The sequence below is a fragment of the Nothoprocta perdicaria genome, unplaced genomic scaffold, assembly GCF_003342845.1.
Source record: "Nothoprocta perdicaria isolate Ctin4 unplaced genomic scaffold, notPer1 scaffold_0, whole genome shotgun sequence".
In the NCBI taxonomy this organism is placed as follows: domain Eukaryota; kingdom Metazoa; phylum Chordata; class Aves; order Tinamiformes; family Tinamidae; genus Nothoprocta; species Nothoprocta perdicaria.
Genome location: NW_020454092.1, coordinates 4,186,077 through 4,211,417, shown reverse-complemented (window position 1 = coordinate 4,211,417; position 25,341 = coordinate 4,186,077). Strand labels below are relative to the sequence as shown.

At 36.7% G+C, this 25,341-nt stretch overlaps 1 protein-coding gene across 1 annotated transcript; it reads left to right on the top strand.

Moving 5' to 3' along the window:
• Positions 1 to 24,989, top strand: TANK (TRAF family member associated NFKB activator). The gene is made up of 9 exons (XM_026052589.1): positions 1 to 59; positions 3,320 to 3,466; positions 6,617 to 6,725; positions 7,588 to 7,700; positions 13,494 to 13,673; positions 14,941 to 15,017; positions 17,207 to 17,325; positions 18,985 to 19,568; positions 23,959 to 24,989. Exons 2-9 carry the CDS (start codon positions 3,368 to 3,370, stop codon positions 24,124 to 24,126), a joined length of 1,449 nt encoding a protein of 482 aa, XP_025908374.1. The 5' UTR covers positions 1 to 59; positions 3,320 to 3,367; the 3' UTR covers positions 24,127 to 24,989.
• The last annotated feature ends 352 nt before the right edge of the window (positions 24,990 to 25,341 follow it).

The window sequence follows — 25,341 nt, the reverse complement described above, 5'->3', positions numbered from 1 at the left end:
TGTGTAGGGAAGGGCTTGATCCTGGAGAGCAGCTCTAGTCTCATGTGAACCTCGGGGAGGTAGGCACGTGTGTTGGGAATTCATATGAACATGCACATGATTAGCTAACCTGCACCTGCTTGGGCTTTAGGGTGCTCCCTGAGGCACTGTGAGAAGGTGCTGTGTGTCGTTCTGGTGACTGCGGTGCTGGGATCCAGGGAGATACCCTACATGGTGTTGCACATCCTCATGCTGTGTCTGTACCAGCATTTGAAAAACTTCCAGGAAATTTCTATTGTTTCTCGTGTATTTCAGTCCTCCTATGTCAATATGTTTTGCACTTGAAATGCATTTAAAGAACTTCTGCAGGTTTCATTTGCTTTGTTACTGAGGAGTTTGTCTAAAAGCGTGTGCATCTTAAAACAGTTGTTTCCAGTATTACCAGTATATCTTTATTCCAACATGAAATTCGAGTTCTCACGGACATAGTTCTGGCAACCCTTAGAGCTCTTTGCATTCACAGGACTTTCTCAGGCTGTGAAGCCACTGTCTCTGTATCTGCCCTTGTCAGAAGGAATACACTGTTTGGTAACGCTGGATTGGTACCAACTCTGTAGTCTATTGCTGCTAGTAATTAAGAAGAAGCTTTGAGTAGCTCCTGAATATCCAAAATGCCCGTAGCTCAAGATGGTGAGCTTTAGGCTGAGGATGTTCCAGCTGTTGAAGCAGTGTAACCCAGCACGGTTAGATTAGTGTGGATATTTGTTTGGGGGCTATTGGGAATCCTAGCTGGATGCACAGAGCAGAGTTAATGGCAAGGAAGAGCTGGCAATCTCCCCAAAGTGGGGAGGGCGAAAAAAAGAAAAGTTGATGCAAGGATAAGAAGCAGGAAAAGGAGCCATCCTTTTTTTTTTTCCTAATTGCAAGATGTTCTAGACATGAGATTACTGCTTCTTTGGTTACCTTTTTATGCCTGCAGTAGGCAGCTTGGGGTGTGACTGTCCAGAGCAAATCCAGGCTGCTGCAGCCCTGTGCGTGGCTGGGGTCGCGTTCCCGCTGCCGGCTCGGCGCGCTCCGGCAGCCGTGCAGCGAGCGAGCCCCAGCTTAGCCCTTCTGCAGAGGCTGCGAGTTGTTTCCCTGACACAGCTCACAACGTAGCCTGAAAATACTGACTCTGGTACAAGTAGATGGGAAAAGTATCCCTGGGCCAGGGATGGAGGAAGGCAGGAAGCACCCATGTCTGTGGCTGTGCAGTCCTAATTCACGTTACGTAACCCCGTGACTTCATGATATAATTCCAAAGCTAATGCTGTCAGTGAAACAGGAGATCTGTCTCCCTTCTGCTCATGTTTTCTGCTCCCAGACTTGCTCCCTCTTAATGCCAAAGTGTGATCATGAGGTGTGAAGCAGTCCATTGAACTACATATATATATATATATATACGCACACACAATCATATATATAACTACATTATAACTACCACAGCAAAAATACCTATGGCCTTGACGTAAGCTGGATTGGTTCATAGACATGGTTGTGCTGGCAGGGGGAAGTGGAAGCAGAAATGAGCATCTAGGGGTGTAGGTGAGTGCAGGACTAGTTCTTCTAGTAAGAGTTCCATCTTAAAGTGTCCAGCTGCACTACTTTGGAGTTTCATTGCCTCTTTCTTGCTTCATGAAACCTTGGTTTTAGGAAACTGCCTGGGTTGGATGTCCTTAAACATGAAAGTTCTCCTTATTCATACATACAAAGTAGAAAAGCAGGCATAGGGTTACAGTTCGTTGTGGTATCCCAAAATGATTCATCCCACCTGCAGTCCAGGCGAGGGCAGAAACCTTTGCTGATACTCCCAGTCTTAATCAGAAAGGAAAAGGCTGAAAGTTAAGGATAAATTTTAAGTATTATTTTTCAAATTGAAATTTTAATTTAGAAAATTTCCATCTCTAAGTTAAATTTCTCAATTAAATTTCTAATTAAGTTTCCATTTTCTATGGAGCTCATCTCATCTGGAGCTGAACTCCGTTCCCTCTACTAGAAGCTGAACATTGTCTTTTAAATCCCATCGCACTCAATTTTTGAAGTCAAGTTCTGTATGTACAGGATGTTACAGTTTATTATGTAAACTGTTACAAGCTAAGCGTCTTCTGGAAATTTTTGGATCAGTACAGAATCAGCTTTGGTACTCTGAAGCTTTCAAGGAATATGAGAGCATGCTTGCAAGTCATTTTCAGTCTTTCTCAGTTTAGTAATCCCCATGCAGTCAAATATAGTATCTTTCCTTATCCCTTGAACACTCCTTCACTTGAAATTGAAAGGAAACCTACGCACTTATTTAAAGATGTGCCCCAGACATTAAAGTGAATATTCCAGGAGTGAAACTTTTTAAGGGGGAGAAGTCGTTTGCGTTAGTAACAGTTCTTTGAGACGGTAAGTATGGACCTGGGGTTATGAACAACTGACCGATTGGTGGTCAAAAAATAAAAAACTTGCATATGAAACGATGGTGGGCTTTAAGACAAAATATATAAACTTGGATTTCAGTAATACTTGTTATGTAAAAGGCTTCCAAGTGTGTCCAAGCTGTTACAGTGTTTGCTTTGCCACTAAGAAATGCAGCCATGCTGGAGATGAGGCAATTGCTTTATTACATTATGGTAAACTTTAAAATTAATAATTTAATAATAATAATATTATATTATTTAAATAGTAATTTAAATAATGTATTATACTAGAAGCAAAGAAACAGTGATTACAAAGTTCATTCTGCCTTGAAATTTAAAATTTGTGACCTGTTAATATTGGCCTAGTCTTATGCATCAGTGTTGAGGGAATTCACCTTGCAGTGTTTCCTGTATTGCTGTTTTCAAATATAACATAGAATAGGATAGGCTTATGTGACCTAAGGTACTTGGGCTTTTATCTCTTCCTTGCTTCCTTGTTTGTTTTGATACCAAAAGTTGATATTGTTATTAATTATTTCTGTTACTTTACAATTGTGTAATCTACATCTTAAAAATAGGAAACTGGTGCTGTATAGTGATATGCACAACTTATAGGTGTCAATCCTCAAACACTGTAATTACAATACAGTTAAGATGGACTATACTTATACACCCAGACTGTGATTCACATTTAAGCTGTTTTTATCTAGTCTTTGCTTAAACCTGTGCCAGCACATACATTAAATGTTTATGTGAGCCGAATTTTAGTTCCAGTATTTGTGCTCAAACACACTAGACTTATTATCTGAGTTTGATACTAATGGAAATCATAATTTTATACATGTCTTTCATTGCATGCTGCTTTTTTCTTAGCATTCTCTTTCCTGATTACTTTTCAGGTCAACTAACTTCATCATCTTTTCAGTGATGAAACAACATTGGGAATTATGGATAAGAACATTGGAGAGCAGCTTAACAAAGCTTATGAAGCCTATCGACAGGCATGCATGGATAGGGACCATGCTGTGAAAGAACTACAGCTAAAAGTATGTGTTGGGTTCTAAATTGTATTCTCAAAGCTGTTCTTTTGGTGGAGAATTGTGGTAAAAGTAGATTTCAGTTTCGCTTTAGCTGTGCACAGTTTAATGCATCTGCTAGAGCTGGAAATTGCAGTTATGCAAGAGGCCAGTACACTGCAGACTAACTCATTAGGGTGCAAAGAAGTAGGTGGGTTTCGGGTTTTTGACCTTTCTTTTTTTGTGTGTAGCTTTAAAGGTGAGAAAGGTGTTGCCTGTTGGGGAGGGCTAGTGATATCTTTCAGTGTAAGTAGCAAAGATCAGTTCACAAGTCCTCCAGCTTTAATAAAGCATAGTTTGAAATTTAAATCACTTTATTCAATAGTGACTTTTTAATTTGGCTATCTACATTAACAATTTAATATATTAAATAGCTTAAATCATTTTTGTGTTAACAGGAGGATATGTCATGCAAATTATTCAGTTACTTGATGTAAGGACAGAAGACTCTCACATGTTACGCACCTTGCAAGCTGTTTTATTTTTTTTTACCCATTACTCTGGCCACAGATTTTTCTAGAGCTTTCTGTCATGTCTGGAGACTAGCATCTTGCAAAAACTGTCAGTGTGGGGCTTTGAAATACTAATTTAATTGTGCATATTCTGCCCAGTAGTGGAATCTTTGCTATTTTATAGGAGGATTTGAATGTTCTTTATGCTACAGCATTTTTAGATGCTTTGGTGGAGCTTGTAGACTGGGACTTTACTCAAAGGCAATTACACTGTATGGAATTATAAAAGCACTGGTGTAACTGGGAAGGGCCTGCTAGGGGATATTCTTCCATCTGGATACCATTTTCTCATCCTCCTGTTGTGAAACAAATGAGCTCCAGCACTGTGCCGCAGGTACAGAGTCAGGACTGAGGGCAGTCTATCTACATTCATAGTCCGTCAGGCAGTGCTGATCCAAATCCATTTCTGTGGAGTTTTCATACTTGACTAGTACAAGTAGCTGGTCAGAAACATTTTGTGCTGAAGTTGCAACTTATTTAGCAAGAGGCGACTTACATGAGAATGACTAAGAATCTATTAAATACTATCTCTTATGATGAGCAATTATCTATTGAAAGGAAAACCAGTCAAGCTAATGCTTCATGAAAGAAATTGTACATGCACAATAATGTACATGAAAGAGATTTCTGCCCTCAAAATAAAACATCAAATACAAGGCCAAGAAATAGTACCTCTGAAGTCCACAGAAGAAAACCAGAAAAGTAGATGAGATATGAATACTTTTTTAAAAGAGCTATTTGCAATATTTCTCTTTGCATTTCCCATGAGAAATTAAAAAAAGAAAAAATCTTTCATAAGGGATTACTACCAGTTCCAAACTGTGTCTTAATCAAACTTTCTGCAGTTGGGATTCTGTGACTTCAGAAGAAAAGGAAAGGGTTTTTCTTGGGAAGAGTTGATCATGTTAAAACTTGTTTGTGGGTTTTTTGTTTGTTTGCTTTTCTTCCTTTTTTCCCCCTTCACAACCAAAGTCACGGTTTCTGAGTGACCTTTGTGCAGCGCTTTGCTCTAGCAGCTTCCCCTGTACGTTATGTGGCCTTCGCACTTTGCTGGATTGTCCACCATGCTGTTGTTAACAGTTTACTACTTAAGTTACCGATAGGCCACTTGTTTTGCCAGTCTCTAGAGCTGGGAGCCATGTCAAGCACACAGAAGCCAGAGTCATCTCGGCCAGATGGTGTTTGATACAGATGGATGGTTGGTTGTCATGCAGATCTTCTAGTTGGTAACTTGTTGCTGCCATCTGACTCAAGGAATAATTTGTGCACACTGGCTGTCAAAAGCATCTTCTCTTCTGTCTGTTTTAGCTGTCATGTCTGTGCTCTGTACAGAAGTGTTGACAAGACATTGCTGTTGTACATTTTCAATTTGGTTCTCAGTGATTTTTCTGCCTCATGAGGTCTCTTATTGCTGCTGGAGTGTATTGCTCTTTGATCACTTTTTTTAAAAATGTTTTTTTAAAGAACTCTTTAAACACAGTACATCTACCTGGTCTTTTAAAATAAACTTTGGTTTTAGGTTTATTCTGCATGCTCTGTAGACAAGCACATCTTTGTGGGGAGAGAATTGAAATGTAATTGAGATATGGAATTTAACAGCAGTACAGATAAATTTGAAGTAGAAGAGTAATGCTTGGTCTTGTCCCAAATTTTGGTCTACTCAGAGATAGATATATTCTTAATTTCATAAAAATTCCATGCCTTCTTGTGTTTCCTTGATGAAATTTCACAAGTTTTCTTGCTTGTGTTTAACACTGCATTAGCTGCAACATTAAAGATGTGCTAATGAAATAGTAGTTTTTGAATATTAGCATCTTCCTGCCACCTGACCATTTGTTCAATTAACTGGCTGTCTAATAATATTTACACACTCCAGTGGTATGTGAGCAGCCTTATTAGGCTTTGTATGGCCAGATTATAGCACAAGATGGAGTAAAATTCAATGAAAAATTCAATTGATCTCTTTTATCTGCTTGCTTGCCTTCCCTCCTGTGTATTTTGTTGTTGTTGTTGTGGTTTGGTTTGGTTTGGTTTTGGTTTTTTTTGTTTGGTTGGTTTGGTTTGAAAAATCAGCTGTACTAGGTTCAAAGGAATATAAACCCTGACTATAGGTAAAGTTATTGAAAAAAGTAATTTTGCTTTATATCCTCCAGTAGATATTTTCTGGTTTAAAGTAAATCTCTTTTTATAAAAAAAATGTATTTTAATTTATTTTGTTAGAAGGAGTGGAGGAAGAAATTTGACTCTTTTTATATCTAAACTAACTGACCACCACTTGAAAAAGTAAATACCTAGAATTCTGATTTTAGACCTGGTGTGTTCTATGGCTGTGAAGGGAGATCCCTACACTTAAAAGTTATCCTACACTGTACAGCTGTCATAGTTAGAACACAGTTACTGAAAATCATAGTTTATTTGCTGTAATGCTTTCCTAATGAATGCAATCTTCAACAGTACAGCCTTGCTAGAGGTTATGGTAAGTGGGTTTACATGGACAGCCCCACAACTACAACTGTGTTTAAAATCGGAGCTGATGACCTGTATGTACTAAATTTGAGGCACGTATTAAAACAAGATAAGATTAATGCTGATTAAATTGTATTTGCAGACAGAAAGCTACATGCAGCAAATACACGAACAGCAGGAACAGATAGAGCTTCAGAACAATATTATTGCAAAACTGAAGTCACAGTTAGGTGCTCTGAATGCTAATAGAGGTACGTACCCAAGTTTGCACATGCTATTTCTTTCTATGCTGTCTTGCACTGATAAACAGTTCCGAGTTTGTTGCTTCCACTTTTACAGTAAACATCCCTCAGAGTAATGCCACACTTTTCTGTGAAAGCAAGAGTTAATACAAATGTGCAGTTTCAAACTGTATTTATAAAATGCATCATTTTCAAGGTCTTTCTGCATCTTCCTCAAGAACTGCTGAGATTTTCTTCAGATGAAGAACCTACTCACACTGAAGTCAAAAGTTATATGAACACAGATAAAAATAACTCACTATAATTAAATTTGTTTTATATCAGTTTTACAGTTGTCTGTAAATAGGTCTAGCTGCTAGGTTCTTTTAGATGTGATTACTATGGATACATATCTATTATGATAGATGCTAACATGATGTTAGGGTGCTGTTCTTACTGGATAACTTAAGCCTTATAAGCAGGTAATGCTCCTTCAAATCAAACGGTCATTGATGGGTATTTTTCTGCTTTTTGACTATTTGTATTTCACAAATAAAAGAAAACAAAGAGTCAAAGTAACCATGTGCTAATCTGCCATACTTGTTCAATATTTACTCACACTAGCCTCACACTCCTGATTTTGATAAATACTAGCAAAGTGGCTGACTTTTATTTTTAGGAATACATGTACTTCCCTTACTGCTGAATTAATCTTGCATTTTCCCTATACAGGGAATGGGGCTTCTCTTGTTTGTTTAATATGAAAACTAACTTAAAGAAACTGAAGAAGTTAATATAAGTCTAGCTTTTTTTTTTTTTTTTTTTTTTTTTTGATTTTGATTTAGAATTTGGCTAGGGAAAATAGTGACAATCAGTGGCTTTTTATTTCAAGGTAATGTGAATTCCTACATTCTGATGCCTGAAGAAACCCAAACCTCCAACCTAACGTTCAGCCAGCTCTCTGAAAAACTGAACATAGCAAAGCAAAGAGAAAAACTCCTAAAGGTATGGTCACCTGCAGATATTTAACGTAAGATCACATTTGTGCTGTGATTATACTATGAGGATTTTTAAAAGGTGAATTTTCACTGGTACATTTGAATTGCCTTTCTTCCTGTGCAAGATTCCTACCTGAAGTGCATGAGGATTGTGTCCATGTGATTTGGCTAGTTGAACTAATAAACATCTTTCGTGCTTCCCTATGCAGTAGCTGTTTGGCCATCCAGCTCTCTAGAATAATTTTGAGGAACTTATTGCCTGTTTATTTCTTAACCTGCTGTAAATAACAGTCAAAGGAGACTTCCTCTTTCTCTCAGAAAAGCTTCTCATCCTGTCATCCTGCAGCAAGTGAGTGTATTTTTCCAAGAAGAAATGAAGAATCTGTTCCCATAAAGTAATGGGGTAGAAAGTGAACCCATGGCTGTCTGCTGCTCTGCAAACATGAATGTTACGTTTGCTTCTTAAACAGCCAGTTCTAATACTGTGTCTTTCCTTCTACTCTTCACCTAGTGGCTGAATAGCACTGATGCTTTTGCTACTGCCTGCTGAGAGAAACGGGAATAATAAAGGAAAAGCAAATACTTTTTGCAAGTCTTTGTCATGCAAGACTTTGTCTTGCATGTTTGAGAAAGGCAGTAAAAATAGATGCACAAACTTGTCTTGTTCTTATCTTATGTCAAGCTACTGTGTTTTAGGGTTCTGAGTACTAATATTCATGGCAATAACCTGTAAAATCATCTTAAAAGACCTATGTAAAGTTAGCCATGAAATTAAAAGTACTTTGTTTCAGGGTTTCCCAAGTGTGAACTATGAACAAATGAAATGTACTCAATTCACAAAAATGCAGTCTTTAATCAGAAGTGTTAACTGGAAAGTAATTTTATTGATTTACAGATGTCTATTAGCTATCCTGAAGAAATCTGACCTGAGATTAAAACCTTACAAAATCTATTATTACCCTCCTTTTTTATATTTAAAAAAAAAATCTTTGTAGATTCTAATCCTATTATATAATTTCTTTCTTATTCTTTCTTATATTTTGAGTACAAGATGGTTGAAGGGTTAATTCCCTTATGGAACATCTTTGCATATTTTTTACATTTCTCTGCCTTGAATCAGATAATACTTTTTTTGTAGCAATTGTACATGGAGACTTAACCAAGCCTAGTTGTCCATACCCTTGTTTCTGAATGTGTTTCTGAATGCCTGCTATAGGACAACAGTTTATGTAACATGACCATAAAATGGGTATAAGAAAGGAGGGCATGTTAAGCAGTCTTGTCATGTGGGGAAACACTGGGAATTGATGTGATCTATACAGATCTTCACAGGCAGTGAATAACAGGTAGAAATCATTAGTTCAGATCCTGATGAGTTACATATGATGGATTATAAATTATCTTTACCTGTATTTTGGTTTAGTCAGTTATGATGGCTGCTTGTCGTTAATAAGCAGTTAATCTGGATTTTGTTTCATTCGTGTCATGGACAGAAAGATTTTGATATAATTCCATGCAAAGTCAGATATCAATTTGTTGATTTGCAAGAGTCTATCTGAGCTTAAACCCAAGCTCAGACCCTGTGCATACAGGGCCATTTCAGAAGGATTCAGCTGAGACCTAAACCAGGTTTGCTAGCTGAATGCAGAGTGCAACTGTACTGCATGGAATGAATGCCTGGAACAACTGAGAAAATGAACAAAATAACAGGACCAACTAGAGCTCATCTGAGAGTTCCCAATGTGTTGTATTTGTGAATACATGAATAAGGAGTCATCAAATAATTTGGGACAGATTTAAAAAAAAAAAAAAAAAAAAAAAAAAAACCTTCCTGCAGAAGATTATTGTATATGATAGAAGTTTTTCTTCAATGGAAAACTGGACGACTTTATGGAGGAGAAATCTGTCTGTTTCTAAATGCATAGAAACTACTGGCTAAGGAAACCTGGGAATTTATTAGAGGATATATCATGCTTTTGTTCTTGTAATCTTCCCCAAACGTCATCTTTTGCCTGTGTTAGACTAAAAATCCACCATCCTGTCACTGACCTACTATAGTACTTCTTACATAAAAACATGTTTTGGGATATGCTCATTTCCCTTTATTATCTAAGTTACTTAGTCTGGGGCCCAGTTCAATCAATTCCTGTCTTTTTTAACCATTTAAATTTGGAAAGTCTTTTAATATTCTATTTGAAAAAAAATGTATCTATATTATTCTATATTCCATATTCTATTCCATGTTCATTTCTAAAACAGTATTTAAAACTATTGTCTTCTGTTGCATTAACTACTTTATTTCTCCAATAAAGTTTTTAGGCTTGCAAAATCTATAATTCCAGATTAAAAAAAAAAAATCATGATTATTGTTCTTAATTTTAAGTTAAAATGTCATATTTCTGACTGTCCTATCTTGAAACTTAGAATCTCTTTCATGACTGAAGCTCTATGGATTTGCCCTTACCTACTGGATTTAACAAAACTCCGTTTCCAGTAGGATTTCTCGTGGTCTGTATTCTGCACTCCATTAGAGCTGATGGAAATGCCAGGTGTACACAACCAAAGCTTAATTTTCAGAGGTCTGAAATGGAGGGCAGAGGAATTATAGGTTTTCTAGCCTCAAAAACTTGGCCATACTTCTGTGTTTTAGCTGCTGTTGGCAGTTTTGTTGCCAGTGTTTTGTTGCCTAAAGTGTTTCCTTTGTTCACCTTTCTGTGTATTGATTAAAGCATGAACTGATTCCTGCATGACTCTTTCTGGGCACCTGCTTTGTGCAAGTCTGCCTGTTTTCCTCTAGCATTCTGAATCTGAGCTGGAATTTATGTATGAAAAAAACACAGGTAATCATTGTGCTTACATGAATTTTAAAGAATTAGCTGGGAAGTCTTTAAAAAAAATAGCAAGAGAGGTCTTTTCCTTACTCCAATGGATTAATTGCAAATGTTTGGATAATGTCTGTAGGATTAAATTCACAAAACTCCTTGACTCCTCAATCTGGATATTTGTCAAAAAAAAAAATGGCAAGATAGTAATCTTCATGGAATATGTTGCCTGACTTGACTTTAATAACTGGAGAGAATGTAGCTATGATTATTTCAAAACCACAGCTGCTGAGCAAATAAAAAAATAGCAGTAAGCAGGATTAGACATTGTCAAAGAAAACTTCTGTGTTTCTTCTGCATGCAGCTTTTAGTGTAAGTCTTGCATCTGATTCCTTGTAATCTGCATAAAACGTGACACTCAGGTCAACATCTGCAACAAGAAAACATATTCATGTTTATTGGTCAGACTTTATTTTGCTGTGACAAAGGGAAAGAAGCTGTGTCAAGAATGAATGATATATGTGGTATATAAAATTGTTCAATGTGCAATAATTGTTTAGGTCTTTCCTTGTGTAGAATATAACAGAGGAATGGCAGATGCAGAGAAGTCTTCCTGTGCTCAGGAGCGGGGTGCTAAAATGACCTAAGTAACTGGGAGCAGCAGCTACTGCAGCAGTGTAAGGGAGAGCTGAGTGTTCCAGGCAACGTCTGCATCTCTAGTGTTGCTTGTTCCTATCGTCCATGCAAAGAAAGCTGTACTTTATGACTTTACTTGATACTTCTGTGCATTTAGCTGTTTTGTGCCACTGACATTAACTATTAGTTAGGTCCTAGTGTTTGATCCAGGCAATTCTGGTATTGGTATAGGGTTTTTTTTTTAGGCTATGTCTACCTAAAAATAACAAAGAATGTGTGGTTAAACTGTTAAAAGACATTACAGTTTATATTTCCAGTAGCTTGTTAGTCAGATAGTGTTTTCCTTGAAACCATCTATAAATTTTTGCTTATCTCAGAAAATCCCTAAATAGACCATTAAAGCATGCTTAAAAAAATAGAAAAAAAAAAATCCTTGGAAACCCTATGGAAAAGGAACTGGGGCTGTGGTATACAGCAGGCCAAGTATAATTCAGCTGGGTGCCCTGGCAGGAAGAGAAAAGCAACAGCCTCTGGGGCTCTATGTACAGGAATACAGGGAGCAGAGTGAGGAGAGTAGTTACCTCCCTCTATTTAACACTCATTAGACTGGATCTGGAAAACTAGAGCTAGTTTGGGGGTCTCAGGCAAAGGAAGGTCATTAATAGACTCATGTGAGTACAGCAGAAAGCCCAACGATATAGTTGGACGTTAGAGGACCTCGTCTGTGGGAAGAGACTAAGGGACCTGCACTCTTTCAGTCTCAAGAAAGCTTTGGAGGAGCTACAAGCCACTTGGCAGTACCTCCAAGGAAGCTATGAGGAGAACAGGCTCTTCATATGCAGTGTGTCTAAGTTGAAATAAGAGAGATTTCGACTAGATACAAGAAAAAGCTTTTCAGTATGAGGAAGGACATCCAGGCACTGGAAAAGGTTGCTAGGAGAGGTGGCAGAGTCTCCATCCTTGGAGATTTTCAAGACCAAACTGAGTAATATGGTCTGACCTCATAGCTGACTATTGCTCATTGCTTTGAGCAGGAGTCTGGACTAGAGACCTTCTGAGATCCCTCTGACCTGAATTATCCTGTTATCCCATAAGGCATCTCTGAAAGAAAAGTCGTTATCTGTTCAGAATACAGTTGTGACTTCTCTGCTAGTGTCAGCACACTTCAATGAGTCATGTGGTTGAGGATGTTAACCGAGTAGATATCACCTGTGTGACATGGCTGTCGTGGCATTAATTTTACGAACTTCAGCCAATTTAAAAATGGAGCTGCGTTGTAGAAACCTCCCAAACTCAATTATCTTTAGAACGGTAACATCATCGAATTACGAAGGGCTGTGTTATTGTTAGATCTCCAAAGGTTTAACAGTTTCTCCAATATTATTCCTGCTGTGAGGTCCTGACAGTATGCAAGAATGAAGACTTGCATCAGTATGTACGAATTTATCTTCTTTGCAACATGTTGTGTATCAGTAACTGCCATGCTGGTGCTTCATGGCTCTTCTCACTGTTGACTGTGAAAATGGCTTTCCTCATTACTTAAATCTTGTCCCCGTTTCCTGCAAGAGAAGGTGGGAGAAACGGAAGAGAACTACTGGAGGTTATTGTAGTTGAAGCAGTCACAAGCTTAAGGGTAGCTGTGTCTTTTCATGTTTCTTTTGTTCATGAAGCAACACAGAAGCCTGCTGTGTAGCTGCCGAGATTTTACTGTTATTCTCCTGCAACATGATGTTTTTCAGGCTTTCTTTGTAGTCTTTAAAGAGCATGGCAAAGGTAAATAATTATGAAATTGTTTCCAGTCTCTGCTCAAGCTCTAACTTTCTTCAAAGTATTTTCAGATGTTTTAAGAATACTTTTATCCATGTCTCTATCTCCTCCTAACCTAAATTGTAATGTGAGAAGAAAATTGTTTTCTTCCCACATTATTAGATATGTTTTTTGCATTCTTTTTTCATCATCAAATATTTCTTTGACTCAATCTGAACTTCATATAACTCCCAGTTCAGTCTTTTTTGCATTCCCCTTTAAGAAAAAAAACTTAGCTGCTGTAGCATCAGTTACAAAACTTAATGAATATGTTTTTTAGCCTGAAAACTGCAGATGTCTTGTTCTTTTCAAAACTGTATCCAAAAATCTTTCTTCTTTTCTTTTTTTTTTTCCCTCTTTGCACCATTTCTTTTCATCATCCACTTCCCTGGACTCTTATCTAGTGTATAGAGATTCTGTGCAGGAAGAGGATGGGAAGTGCTCCGTGGTCTGTCCTAGGAATATGCGTATGTACAGTGATATTGCCCAGCCTCAATTATATTAATTATATTGGTGTTTCTAAAACTATCTTTTAGGAACAATTAGAAAATGAGAGCATTAGGATGAAGCAAATTGAGGAAAAGAACAATCAAAAGGAAATGAAACTTATGTCAGTTATTTCCAACCAAGAATATAAAATAAGAACTCTGAAAATCAAATTGAAAGAATTAAATGAAGCACTGAAGGGTATACAGATGCCAATATATAAAATGGAGGTAAGATATGAAAACAAGGTAAAATGAAAAAAGAATGTTGTAATTTTTCTTTCAAGTATGTTTGTACCAATTAATCGGATAAACACATTTTAAAATTTAGCACTATGAAGTTCCCAGGCAATTGTTTAACTCTATGAAGTATATAGTGACCTCTAAACTATTAAATACGTATTGGTTGGTTTGTGTGATAATTATTTTTGTGTTATGTCATTAGAAAGTTAAATAGTATTTATGAAAACTTCAGATCAGCACTTGAGTTTTGCAGTTTTCAGTCTGGAGTTTTCTCTAACATGAAGTTGATTTCCTCCTTTTCCCTTGTATCCCGTACTCCTTTTGTCATGGAAGAACATCTAGAGTGAACAGTACCTGCGGAGCAGCTATAGTCACATATGTCAAATGTGATCATGGAAATAAACTCTAGCTGACTAGAGTTCTTGACATGAACTTAGTTGAAAGTGTGAGCAAAGCAACACCTAACTTGTAGTTATCAGACTTCCCAAACATTTTCTTACCTTCTTGTAGCAGGTGTTTGCAACCCATATTGCTGGTATAGTTGCATCAGTAGCAGAAATTGTAAAGGAGCTCAAATGTTTGTCTACAGGAGCTGCAATCCCACCTCACTGCAAGGCAGACAAACTGTAGGCTATAGGACTGTGACTATAAACAATATATCATTGAAATCAGCTATTTTGACAGGAATATGATCACGTTCTGCATCTGATTTGGAGTATATGTAACCTACCAGGTTATCTGCTAATGTAAATCTACTGAATTGCAACTTAATGACTGCTTATGGTAAAAAAATCATTTTTTAATACCTAGCATGGCCTTAAACCTATGTAATACTAATGTAAACCACAAGGTGGTAGTCAAAGTTAATAACTTCTTTAAAAACATAATAAAACTTCTGGAACATTAGCTTTTGATGTGCTTGTTGAAAATGTTAGTGAATAAGTTGATTGTTATAAGAGCTAAAGTATCTCTGTAACAAGTTTAAACACAATTGCATGTAGTCAGAATTACACACATTTAGAACAGAAAATATTCATAGGACATTTCCCTTTCTTTCAAAGAAGTAAGAACAGGGAATGCTACACTAAATTGTGCTAAGTTAACCTAAAATAAAGGTGTTTCGGTTAAACAGCATAAAAGAGCCTCTGTCATTTTGTGAATGTTTTGGGAGAAGGATTAGCTGTGACATTCATGATTCATATCAGCAAATGATTATACTAACATGTGATCCATACTTCTCATGTTTTACTTCAAGGTGAAAAGCAAGAAAGTTGTTCCAGAGAAGGATGAGTTATCTCTAGGGATCTCTGGTATTTCATCTATGTCTGAAAGGTAAATATTTTTGCAGCATTTTTGTTAATTTGCTTGTAATTTTTTTTTTTACTACTAAATAGCTATTTTCCCTTTTTTTTAAATAGTACCTTGAAAAAAAAGAAAAAAAAAGGAAGGAATAGGCTGTCAAAGAGGTCATGTGGGGAATGAAACAAAGCCAGTGAGCATATGAAACCATGATTGAGGCTTTACAAGAATAGACGGATAAGCAGGGAAGGAGAAAAATAGCAACTTGGTTCAGTGGCAGTTTCAATTGTACAGGAATGAGTAAACTTTGATGCTGATTTGGGGTGAGAATTAACTCCCTTGCATTAAGTTACTTCAGAACAGGAGCATGCAACCAAAATGAATGAACTGATGGCAACACAGCAGAGCTGCCTGTTGTGCTGCCGGGGATGCTGTGAGGGTCAGCATGAAGAAATGATTCTTGGCCTCATCCATCCCAAATGGGAAAGTTCACATCCGTCTTTTTTCTGTAAGATGAAGTTTTTTATTCCTTTTGGTCATCAAGGGACCAAAAGCATTTCTTAAGCAACTATTCCTTCTGCAGCGTGTGTTTTGGGAGAAGTATCAGCTGAAGTCTCCAGCTAGCATCTTCCATGGTGTATATATAGTAATATCACTTTTAACAACCTAAGTGGTAATACCATGTTTAACAACCTTTGCTTAGGTGAAGTAGAAGCTTCTCAAAGGTGGGAGAGTATTGGGGAAAAGTGTTACATATATTTTTGCTGGTTTTATACTCTTGCCTAGACCTCTGCTTTTGGCCATTCTCAGACATGGGATTAATGAACTAGATGAATCTTTAGTCTGACTCATTAAGACTATATGATGACAAAAAGGAGTGGAAAATTAGACTGTGATAAAGACTGTTTTGTCTTCGTGAATTTTTTTCTAAAGAAGAATTAAAAACCTTTACCTGTCTTCTGTCTCCCTCCTCTCAAATAGCTCCCTTACTTTCCTCTTTTCTTGGAAGGAGGTATGTGGCCGGGAAAACTAGTAAGATTATTCTCTCACAGATGTCTAGCAGATGAAGGTCGATTGACCTAATCATATGTATGTGTTAAAGTTATGATTAGAAATTTGTAGTATGGATTATTTTTTTATTTCTTACTGAAATGACTGAAAAAATGATCAGAACACAAGTGTTAATGTTGCTCCTTTCAATAGATGTTTCCTTTTTGAAATGAGATGCACAGATAGATTTGTTTCTTTAAAAAGAGTCAAATGAGTTTCTCAGCAGAAGTAGGAACACAACTCATGACGCTCCTGATTACTATATGAACAAGCAGTAAAAAGGAAAATGATTCACTGGATTAAAGAAAAATCTCTTTTGAGCTACTTTGATACAAAGAGAACACAAAAGCAGTTTGTCCTCAACGTAAGTTTTTCATCCTTAAATAAAGTTCATTTTATAATATACAAAAAAAAGTGCTTAGAGATATAGATTACTCAGTAAGTTTATCGAAATTGCACAATGAAATTTTATGGTTAAATCAATAAACTGAATAATCTGCTTGCCTTCAGGCAAGCAAAACTCACACTTGCAAGAATAGCTACATTCTTAGCGTATATTTACCATGCTTAGTGCATGTAACAAAGTATTTCATGGAGACATAATACTCTGTAGAAGATTATATTTAAAAAAAAAGATTTCTCAGAGTGAAAAGAAAGGTATATGATGCTGCAAAAAGCAGAGAAGCAAAGAATCTCCAGCCCCTCTCCAAAATGTCAGGTAGATGAAAGATGGACGGAACAGTAACAGATACCTACAGTGTTCATTCTCTTGCAAAGTCTGAAGGCCACAGGAAGAAAAATAGTTAATATTCTCTGTAAAATGAGATGGAAGCAGCACCTCATAAAAGATAAGCTATTCCAGTAGTACTAGAAGGAACTGAGAGAAATGTAGAGGCTGGATGTGCTTTCAGGCAGAACCCAAAGCTTGCATGTTTGTGTCTATGATATGACTAAGCCACTCTTTCACTATGTTTTTTCCCTTTTCTCCTTGCTTTTACTAAGGAGAACAAAAATGTATATGCATATGTTGAGGAAAGACATATCCAAGAAATGTAGCTTACACTATTGTTTTTCTCTGGTTTGTGGGTGTGACTATAGAATTGAAGGCCATGAAGAGCTGAACTGGTTGACGCTTTAATTTACAATTTTAATTCACAATTTTGATCTTCCAGGGAGAATCTGGAGACTATTTTCCAGGAGATGGAAGAAGAATGTCATCAAATATGTATGCTAGCCGGAGAACAAACAGACCAGCTGAGTAAATTTAAGATAAAGCGAGAACCTGAAGCTGGTAATATCTTTCTTAAGCTCTTATTGTGATTCAACTGTTTGAAAGCTTTGCTTTATATTTGAAAATACTGTAGATTACACATACATAGAAGTACTTCTACTGTTTACCATCTGCCTTTTTCAAGTCTGTTCACATGGTCCATGGTATTTTACCAAGAAAACACACCACCAGGTTTGGCGTTCTGTGGCGATTGCTCTGAATCCCTGCTGCAAATGCAGTCCTCACACCAGTGGCTCTCGTAATTCTTCTGTCCCTTGCATTGAGAGGCAGGCACTTACTACAAGTAATATCCCATCATGTTACGTGAGTGACAGCACTTGCTTTTGATTAAACTGCCAGTTCAAAAAATGTCTGTTGTGAATGTCTCTCCCCCATACTTGATAAGAGAAAGCTGCTGGACTGAGGAGAGACAGAGACCTTATTTTCTAAAGTTTGTTGTGCACATTTGTAAATAGTTTTGTTACATGGGACAAGAACCAGCACTTCTGGAAAGGCAGAAAAGACTTGATTTTTGTGGCAACTAGAAGAGGTCTTGAAGTTCTATTTCAGCTAATACTTATATTGGAGATGATGTTCAGTAATGTGTAATGGCTAATAGGACCGTTCCTACACACTTTTCTTGATGCTAGGATCAGGCTCTAGGCGATTTCGGAAACACCCTGCAGACTTGCATGCTTGAAACAGAAGGCACTGAATCCAGCACTTGCCTGTAATTTAAGTCATGCCATTAGGCAAGATTTCTTTTGGTTTGTTTGATTTTTGTTTTGATTTTTTTTTATATGTATATGAAGTTAGAATGTGTAACTTGTGGCTTCAAATGGCTACAGTTGAACTATATTGTTGAATTCTGACTGAACACTACCAAACTTTGTGACTGGGGAGAGAGGAAGGAGGGAGGAGAAACTGAGGGGAGCTTGGAAACTTATTCCAGACTGGACTTGTTTTTCATTAAATCTGTGCCTAACTCAGCTATGTGAAAAGCTATGTGTGATATAAATCTTTGATTTCTGCTACTTATATGGCCCACTTTACTATGATATCTGAGTGATGTCAGGAGGCCGTAGTACAATAAATGTGCCCTGAAGTAGTTCCCTCTCCTGATTAGGAGTAATCGTGTATTACTTTTGTTACTAAAGTGCCCTAAGTGTATGGAGAATTCTCAAAACACAGGGAAAATACGGTCGCTCTTCGGAATAGCTATACAGTTGAAGTGTTCATAATATTTAGAAATCAATGGGAGTTCAGTACCTGAATACCTTCTAAAATCTTGCTAATGGTGCCTAGCATGTTGTTGGCACTGTATGAAATAGTTTTGGTTCCAGCTTCTATTTCTGCCAGAACACTTCAGTAAATATATGCAAAGATGTGTTAAGAGTATAGGACAACATAAGTTTCAATAAAATGGAAATATTTATAACCATAAATCAAAGAGAAGTTAAAATTATTAGATGGAATGATTTATATTTCTTCTGATCATTTTTGTCTTGGAGGTAATGTCTGTGAAAGAGAAATGTGCCTCAGACTTCAAAGAAAAAAAAAAAAAGGTTAAAAGGCCAAGAAGGAAAATGAGAAGCCTCTCAGGAAAATTATTCCTTCTATGCACCTTCATAATTATTTTCAGACAGATAATTTAATGTTTTCTTCTTTCTTTTTTCACAGAAATACAGTTTTCCATGCCTATACAGTGTACTGATAAAACTGATGAACAAGCAGAAGAGCTTTTTAAACCTCGGGTTATAAAGGATATAAATAGAGGTGCATCATGCATCACATCTATCACACCAAGAGGAGTGGGCCAGGATGAGGACAACAACTCTGTAGAATCACTTTCTAAATTTAATGTCAAGTTTCCACCTACAGACAATGACTCTGCTTTCTTGCAAAGCACTCAGGATAAACCAACAGTTCCTTGCACTGCTATAGCTGAGAACATGCTTCAAGATCATCATTTTAACCTGGAGCACAGAGACCATGCTGTTAACCTCAGTAAATTGGAATCTAACTCATTCGAAGCACATAGAGTTGATCTCATGACCTCAGCTTTACAAAACTTAACTATTGTTGACAAAACAGCCCCCCAGAATCATGCCAACTTGCCCATAGAAAATATCTGTGACAAAACATGTTTGAAAACGACAGAAACTGGTCTCACATTTGTACCTAAGCACACAAACCCTGCTGTACCTGAAGTGATTTTTCCTTCCCTAGAAGCCGCCGGAACAACCATCAGAGGTCCTCAACAGGTACCTTTCTGTTCTGTTCCTACTGTGCATTTCAGAAAAGGTAACGGTTCAGGCAGCTGCTTTGCAAAGGCTTTGAGAGAGGATTACTCAATTCTGCGCGGTATCTCACTTGCCCATTTTTCAAGAGCGTGTGTTGCAGCAGTTCTCCCTCGTAGTGATGTGTGTGTACGAGGACTTTTCCAGTGAAACAGGGCAGGAGCTGAAGCAGATGTAAGCGCTGTATATGCTTGCACAAATTTCCGGCCATGTAGATAGTAGATACTAATTGCTCCTGTATTTATTTCAGAGCTGTCATTAATACCTCAAATTACCCCCCTAAATTGCTTTCTTTCGGCTCTTGAGCTCAGATTAATAGAGTGTATATTTTTTTAATTGCTTTCATACACAGCACGGTGTATGACAAACAGACCTAACAGGCAAAAAAAAAAGGAAAAGAAAAAAGTAAATAGAAAAATACTTCACTAGGAAAATGAAAAAAAATGATCTGGTCTTCATCAAGATTTGAAGTTTATAAGCAGCACCCCAACTCTTCCCCTGTAGGAAAACTTAGAATATGTTATTCATATTAAACAATCAAGTAAGAAAGATTTTCTTTTTTTGTAAGTAAACAGGAATACGCTAAAATCCTGAGTTTAGGTTCTCGTAGATACTTTGGGTGTGAATTTCAGTCATGCCTATTTAAGTCCATGGGAGCTTCTAAAAGCAAGGTCTGCTTGCAGGCTCGTAAGGCAGCTCTCACAGTCACATCTCTGAATATTTTTTCTAATTTTGTCCCATGTTCCGTCTCAATCGAAATTACTGGCAAAATTATTCTGGACTTAGATAGGCTCAGAGTTTTTTATGATTTTGTGACTTCTCCTCCTTGTGAGAGGAGAGCTTATTCAAGAGTAAAGCAAACTTTAGATATTTAGGAAGTATCTTAAATGTCAAAAACAAACTTTTGATATTTAGGAAATCTGCATTTACAGGATTTTTACTGTATGCATTGATGTAGTTTTGTATTCTTTGCCAGCGAGAGGGGACCTGCAGCAAAAGAGCTTGATCTCTCTATTTTGTCGCTGCTTGACAAGCAAAACTAGCGTTTGGAAAGCATTTTTTAGGACATCTTACATTTTGTGATTTTCTCCGCTAAAACCTACCTAGTCTAGCTTAATTTTTCTATTGTAAACACTTTTGGATGGAAAGTTGAACATGTGGAAACTTTGCTGCCCTTCAGCATCTTATTTTAAACTATAAGGCTGGTTTTTCAAATGCTTCTTCAAATATTTTAAATGCCTATTTGTAATGTAGAGGATCTCAATTCTATACTAACTTCATAACAGCACTTCCTTCATGCTTTATTTTTCATTGGATCCTCACTTATAGTTGTGACTGAGTTAAATTAAACCATTTATTTTATTACTGGCAGAATTCCTGGGGAGCTGTGAAGCATTCACTCTACTGCTTGATACTCTTCTCTCTTTCTCTGTTCTCTCTCCAGCTTGTTCTTTTACTAGTTAGTCTGTGTATTCATTTTTCAATAGATGGCACCCTGCATTGTGTATTACAGCAAGTGAAACAGCTGGTATGTGATTATAAATTGATAGGGGAGGATGCTGCTTAAAAAGTAGAGATTAACTGCTGATGAATAGCAATAACCCTTTAGGTTTGCTTTTATTTCTGCAAAATAAGAAAATTAATTTAGGTCCGTCATTTAGAATGGAAATAGTCTATTTTGTGGAGAAAATATAATAATGCTCATATTGGAGGGACGGGGGGAAAGCAATGGGAAGCTGTTTTGGTATTTATAAGTCATATAGCACTGTAGAACATAAAGAAAATTGATTTAAATGTTGTATCTTATCCAGAATGTTTGAACTGAACAGTTTTACTGTAGAAACCATATACATCTGCCTATATATGTCTAAACACATTTCACCTTTATTTTAGCAGCCTTCAGAAGGTTAGGGTACATGTTTTGGCTGATGAATAGGATTCAGCTTTGGACTTTTTGCTCACTACTGTGTTGAGGGTGGGATTTAACGATAATATATATATGTAGATTAAAATACTGATGCTTTTAAAAAGTTCCTTGCACTCATGCCCTTTGGACTACATTTCACCTTAGTCAAACCTATGTGTAATGCTTGTTTTTAGTATTTTTGACACCTTCTTGTGGAGTAGTTGTACTGCTTGTGGTTTCCGTCATCCTTACTTACTATTAGTGATGCTCCAGTAAGGAGAAATGAGATACCTGATTTCTTTCCCTAGTGTAGATAAAACTTTCAACTATTTACTACATATGTTAACTTATAAAATGGAAAACCCCATAAATGCAATAGATTTGGCAACAGTAAGTTCTTGGAACTGTTCTCAGTTGCTGTAATAAATTTAGCTCTTTCCTTCTTTGTGGATACTAAATGTGAAAACTCAGCACTGTTTCCTTAGGATGTAGTAACTTTTTTCAAAAACGTGTGACTGAAAAGAGCAGCAGTTTAAAATAAACATGGATATTAGTGGACATGTGATTTTACAGACTACCATTAACCGAGACTTGCACATTTATGCATTTGTGTACTGGATGCTCACAGTTTGAGGGGGTTATTTCTACCAAAGATTTCACAGAGGATTTTAAAAGCAAGTCACTCATCCGTGGATCTTAATCTGACTATTAACTTTCTTGTGAAGAAACATTTACTTAAATACATTCCTATTGAGAAAAAAAATATTTTAAGCACGTGCTTAATACTCAAAGGAAGAAATGGAAGTTAAGTGCCTGTTTCAGTCTGTTGCTGGCTGAGCTGTGTTGTGTTTCTAAGAACAGAAATCTTGTTACGTCCTCAATAGAGTTTTTACAAGAACACTTCAGCTTTTTGAAATAGCATTTCCTTACCTGAAGTGATATTAAAAATCAGTAGTTGTAAACATTTTGTAGGAATATTTAAGCGTGTCAGTTTCTAGATAGATTGATATGCAATTTACACCAACAATATACAATAAGGAGACTCTCTGAGCTGGAAAAAAAAAAAAAAGTGGTGTGATTGCACTTAATTACTAATTAGTCGATTTAATTATATGGATTGCTGACCATAATGAAAGACAGTAAATCTGCTACTGCTGTTTGATGAGCTAAACACCGTTTAAACATGGAACAGGCAGGAAATTGACTCCAAGAAGTTGCAGCTGGTTTAAAAGGTAAGGATTAACCACGGTGAGAGCCAGGTTAGTGGCACAGTGAGTTTCCGTGAGAAAAGGAACAAAAGATTCCAACCATTTGCTCTGATGACATTTGAATGGGAGCTGAGAACTAAGACTCTTGGGTAAGTATAGATAGCAAGAAATTTAAAACTTCAGAAGAAACTACTTTCTAAAGTATTCTTACTTGCCTTTCCATGTGTGATTGAGGCAGTGGAAAAGGAAGGAGAGCCAAAAAAGCTGTGGGGCTCTCTCCTCTCGGAGGCTGCATCCCCACACAGAGCTGATAGCAGCTTGCTGCCACTCCGCCTGCTCTGCACTCACAGCAGTGTGCATTTAGTTTTCAGTGTGCTCAAAACCTCCTCTTTCTGGCCATCTAACATAACGATGCACTTTACCCAGTGTTGCTAATATTCTTGAAACTTGATTCACTTTGCTTGGCAAACAGACAGAAGACATTTTGTTTCCTGCTGATATCAAGCTATATTATGTCTCTGACTTAAAGTGCATCTCACCTTATAACTGCGTTGTCAGCTTTAAACTAGTCAGTTTAGTTCAGGTACCCAGAACAGTACAGCTGCAGAAACCCAGTTTAGTGTCATGTACGGAATTGCCTGAATGGTGAATATTCAGATGGCTCTATTAAGCTGGTGCTGTCATTGCAGAGTGGATCACAAAGCTGAGGTTATTTAGTATACATATACACTAAAAGGCAGTCAGATTAGACAAGTAACTTAAGCCATATGACATTGCTCCACTTTTTCTCTCAGTAAACAGAAAACTAGATATGTGCCAGTAAGAATAAAGTCAGTTTCATATTCACTTTTTACACTAAGTGTATATTTTATTCTGAAGTAAAAATGTGCATTCTTTTTTTCTGTTACATAGCTAAATGTACTATGGTTTCTACAGTAAAACACTGAAATAAAATGTTAATGAAAAGCCTTAATAGTATTTATCATACTGACATTAAATTTTGTTCACAGCAGCAGTATTTATCAGCAGTAGGTACCAGAGTATTTTTAATCTCTGCAAGGATTGCATGTTTGTGGAACTTAAAAAAAGTCCTGTCTTGCAGTTGCAAGTGAGAGCTTTCTAGTTATGTCCCTGGTCAGGAGGTGTAAAGTGCACATAGTTGAAACAGGTAGGGTTTTCTTTAATATATAGAACTGTATTTTTTGTAAACCACACAGCAGCTATTTTCTGTTTCTTTTAGCTTGTTTGGCAGCCTCAAGACAATGTTTTGCTGGCACAAGCCTATACAGACTCTGAACCGAATCAGTGTGGAATATGTGAATTCTGCCGAGAAGCTTTCCCACCATCTCTAACATCTAAGGAAGATTTTCTTCGGCATCTGAATTCCCACTTTAAAGTACAGTCTTAATATATGAGAACTGAATGGATTACTGGGTTTGCATACATTTGATTTTTGTATTCAATAGATAGATCTGCTAAGAATTTTAGATTTAAGACTTTCTATAACAAGAACTCATAGCTGAAATTGTCAGATGAGCACTTTTTAAATTGTCATCTGACAAGGTAAAATGAAAACATAAGTCACTCGGGACTGTAATTCGCATTATTACTTGTATTACTTGTTGTGCTTCAATATTACCTTTGAGATTGATGTTAAAAACTGAGTTTAGTTTGGGTTTTTTTTTTTTTTTTTTCTCCTTAATTAATGCTTGCCGGAATAACCCCAAAGTCGTGCTCATGTGCACGAATACAGATTTACAGTAGCAAGACCTTCATCTGGGAAGGCTGGTATCACATTTGGATTTTTTCTTAGCAGCTACTGACATTCTGTTCTTAAAGTAAACTGAGAGGAGAAGTAGGGTCTTGTTTAAAAATTCTGTTATATATTTACCAAATTTAATCATTTCATTTACAACGTGAACTATTTAAGTTGGATGCTCAGGAGGTCAGTGAAGTACCTGAATGCCAGGTGTGTCAAAATTGGGATAGGCTTGTTCACTGATAATAAAAATGTCTTTCCCATGTCATTTTTATTAAAGCCCAACACATTACTGTCTGTTTTTACAGCATAGAATTAACCCTTTTGCTAAAATGTAACAGTAGCAATTTTATGTACATCTGATAAATATTGGTGAAAGATAACAACTTTGTTAGTGTACTTTTCAAGCTCTACAATATTCTTTCACAAAAAAAAATTATATTGATATCAAGGATGAAGTGAGAAAAGACTAAATGTTTCCTTAAACCAAGCGTATCAAAGGTGATGAAAAAGAGTTTGAAAGGTACCAAAAGTGTCTGAAACCTTTGGTTTGTCTGCCACGGAGTATTGTTCAAATCCCTTATGGCCTAGAGGGGAAAGAGGAAAAACCTCTTCACCCAAATCTAGACGACATCATTTTTAACTTGCACCTGGGAGCTTCCTCAATGCAATTTAAAATCATGTTTAATTGCAACATTGCAGTGTGACAAAGTTGCATGTATTAGGGATTTATTTGGTCCCAATTTAAGAAGTGGGACTTTTTTTTACTAAGCAAGTTCAATTAACGGTAAAGGATGACTTGGGTTTTTTTTTTTTTTTTTTTCTGGCATTTGACCTGAGTATAGTTTTCAGTTCAGATATTTG

Excerpts from the sequence above, each read along its gene's own strand:
- TANK (XM_026052589.1), top strand. The coding sequence starts at position 3,368 with ATGGATAAGAACATTGGAGAGCAGCTTAACAAAGCTTATGAAGCCTAT. Across the intron at positions 13,674-14,940 it reads TGCCAATATATAAAATGGAG|GTGAAAAGCAAGAAAGTTGT; the intron begins GTAAGATATGAA and ends TTTTACTTCAAG. Across the intron at positions 15,018-17,206 it reads ATTTCATCTATGTCTGAAAG|GGAGAATCTGGAGACTATTT; the intron begins GTAAATATTTTT and ends TTGATCTTCCAG.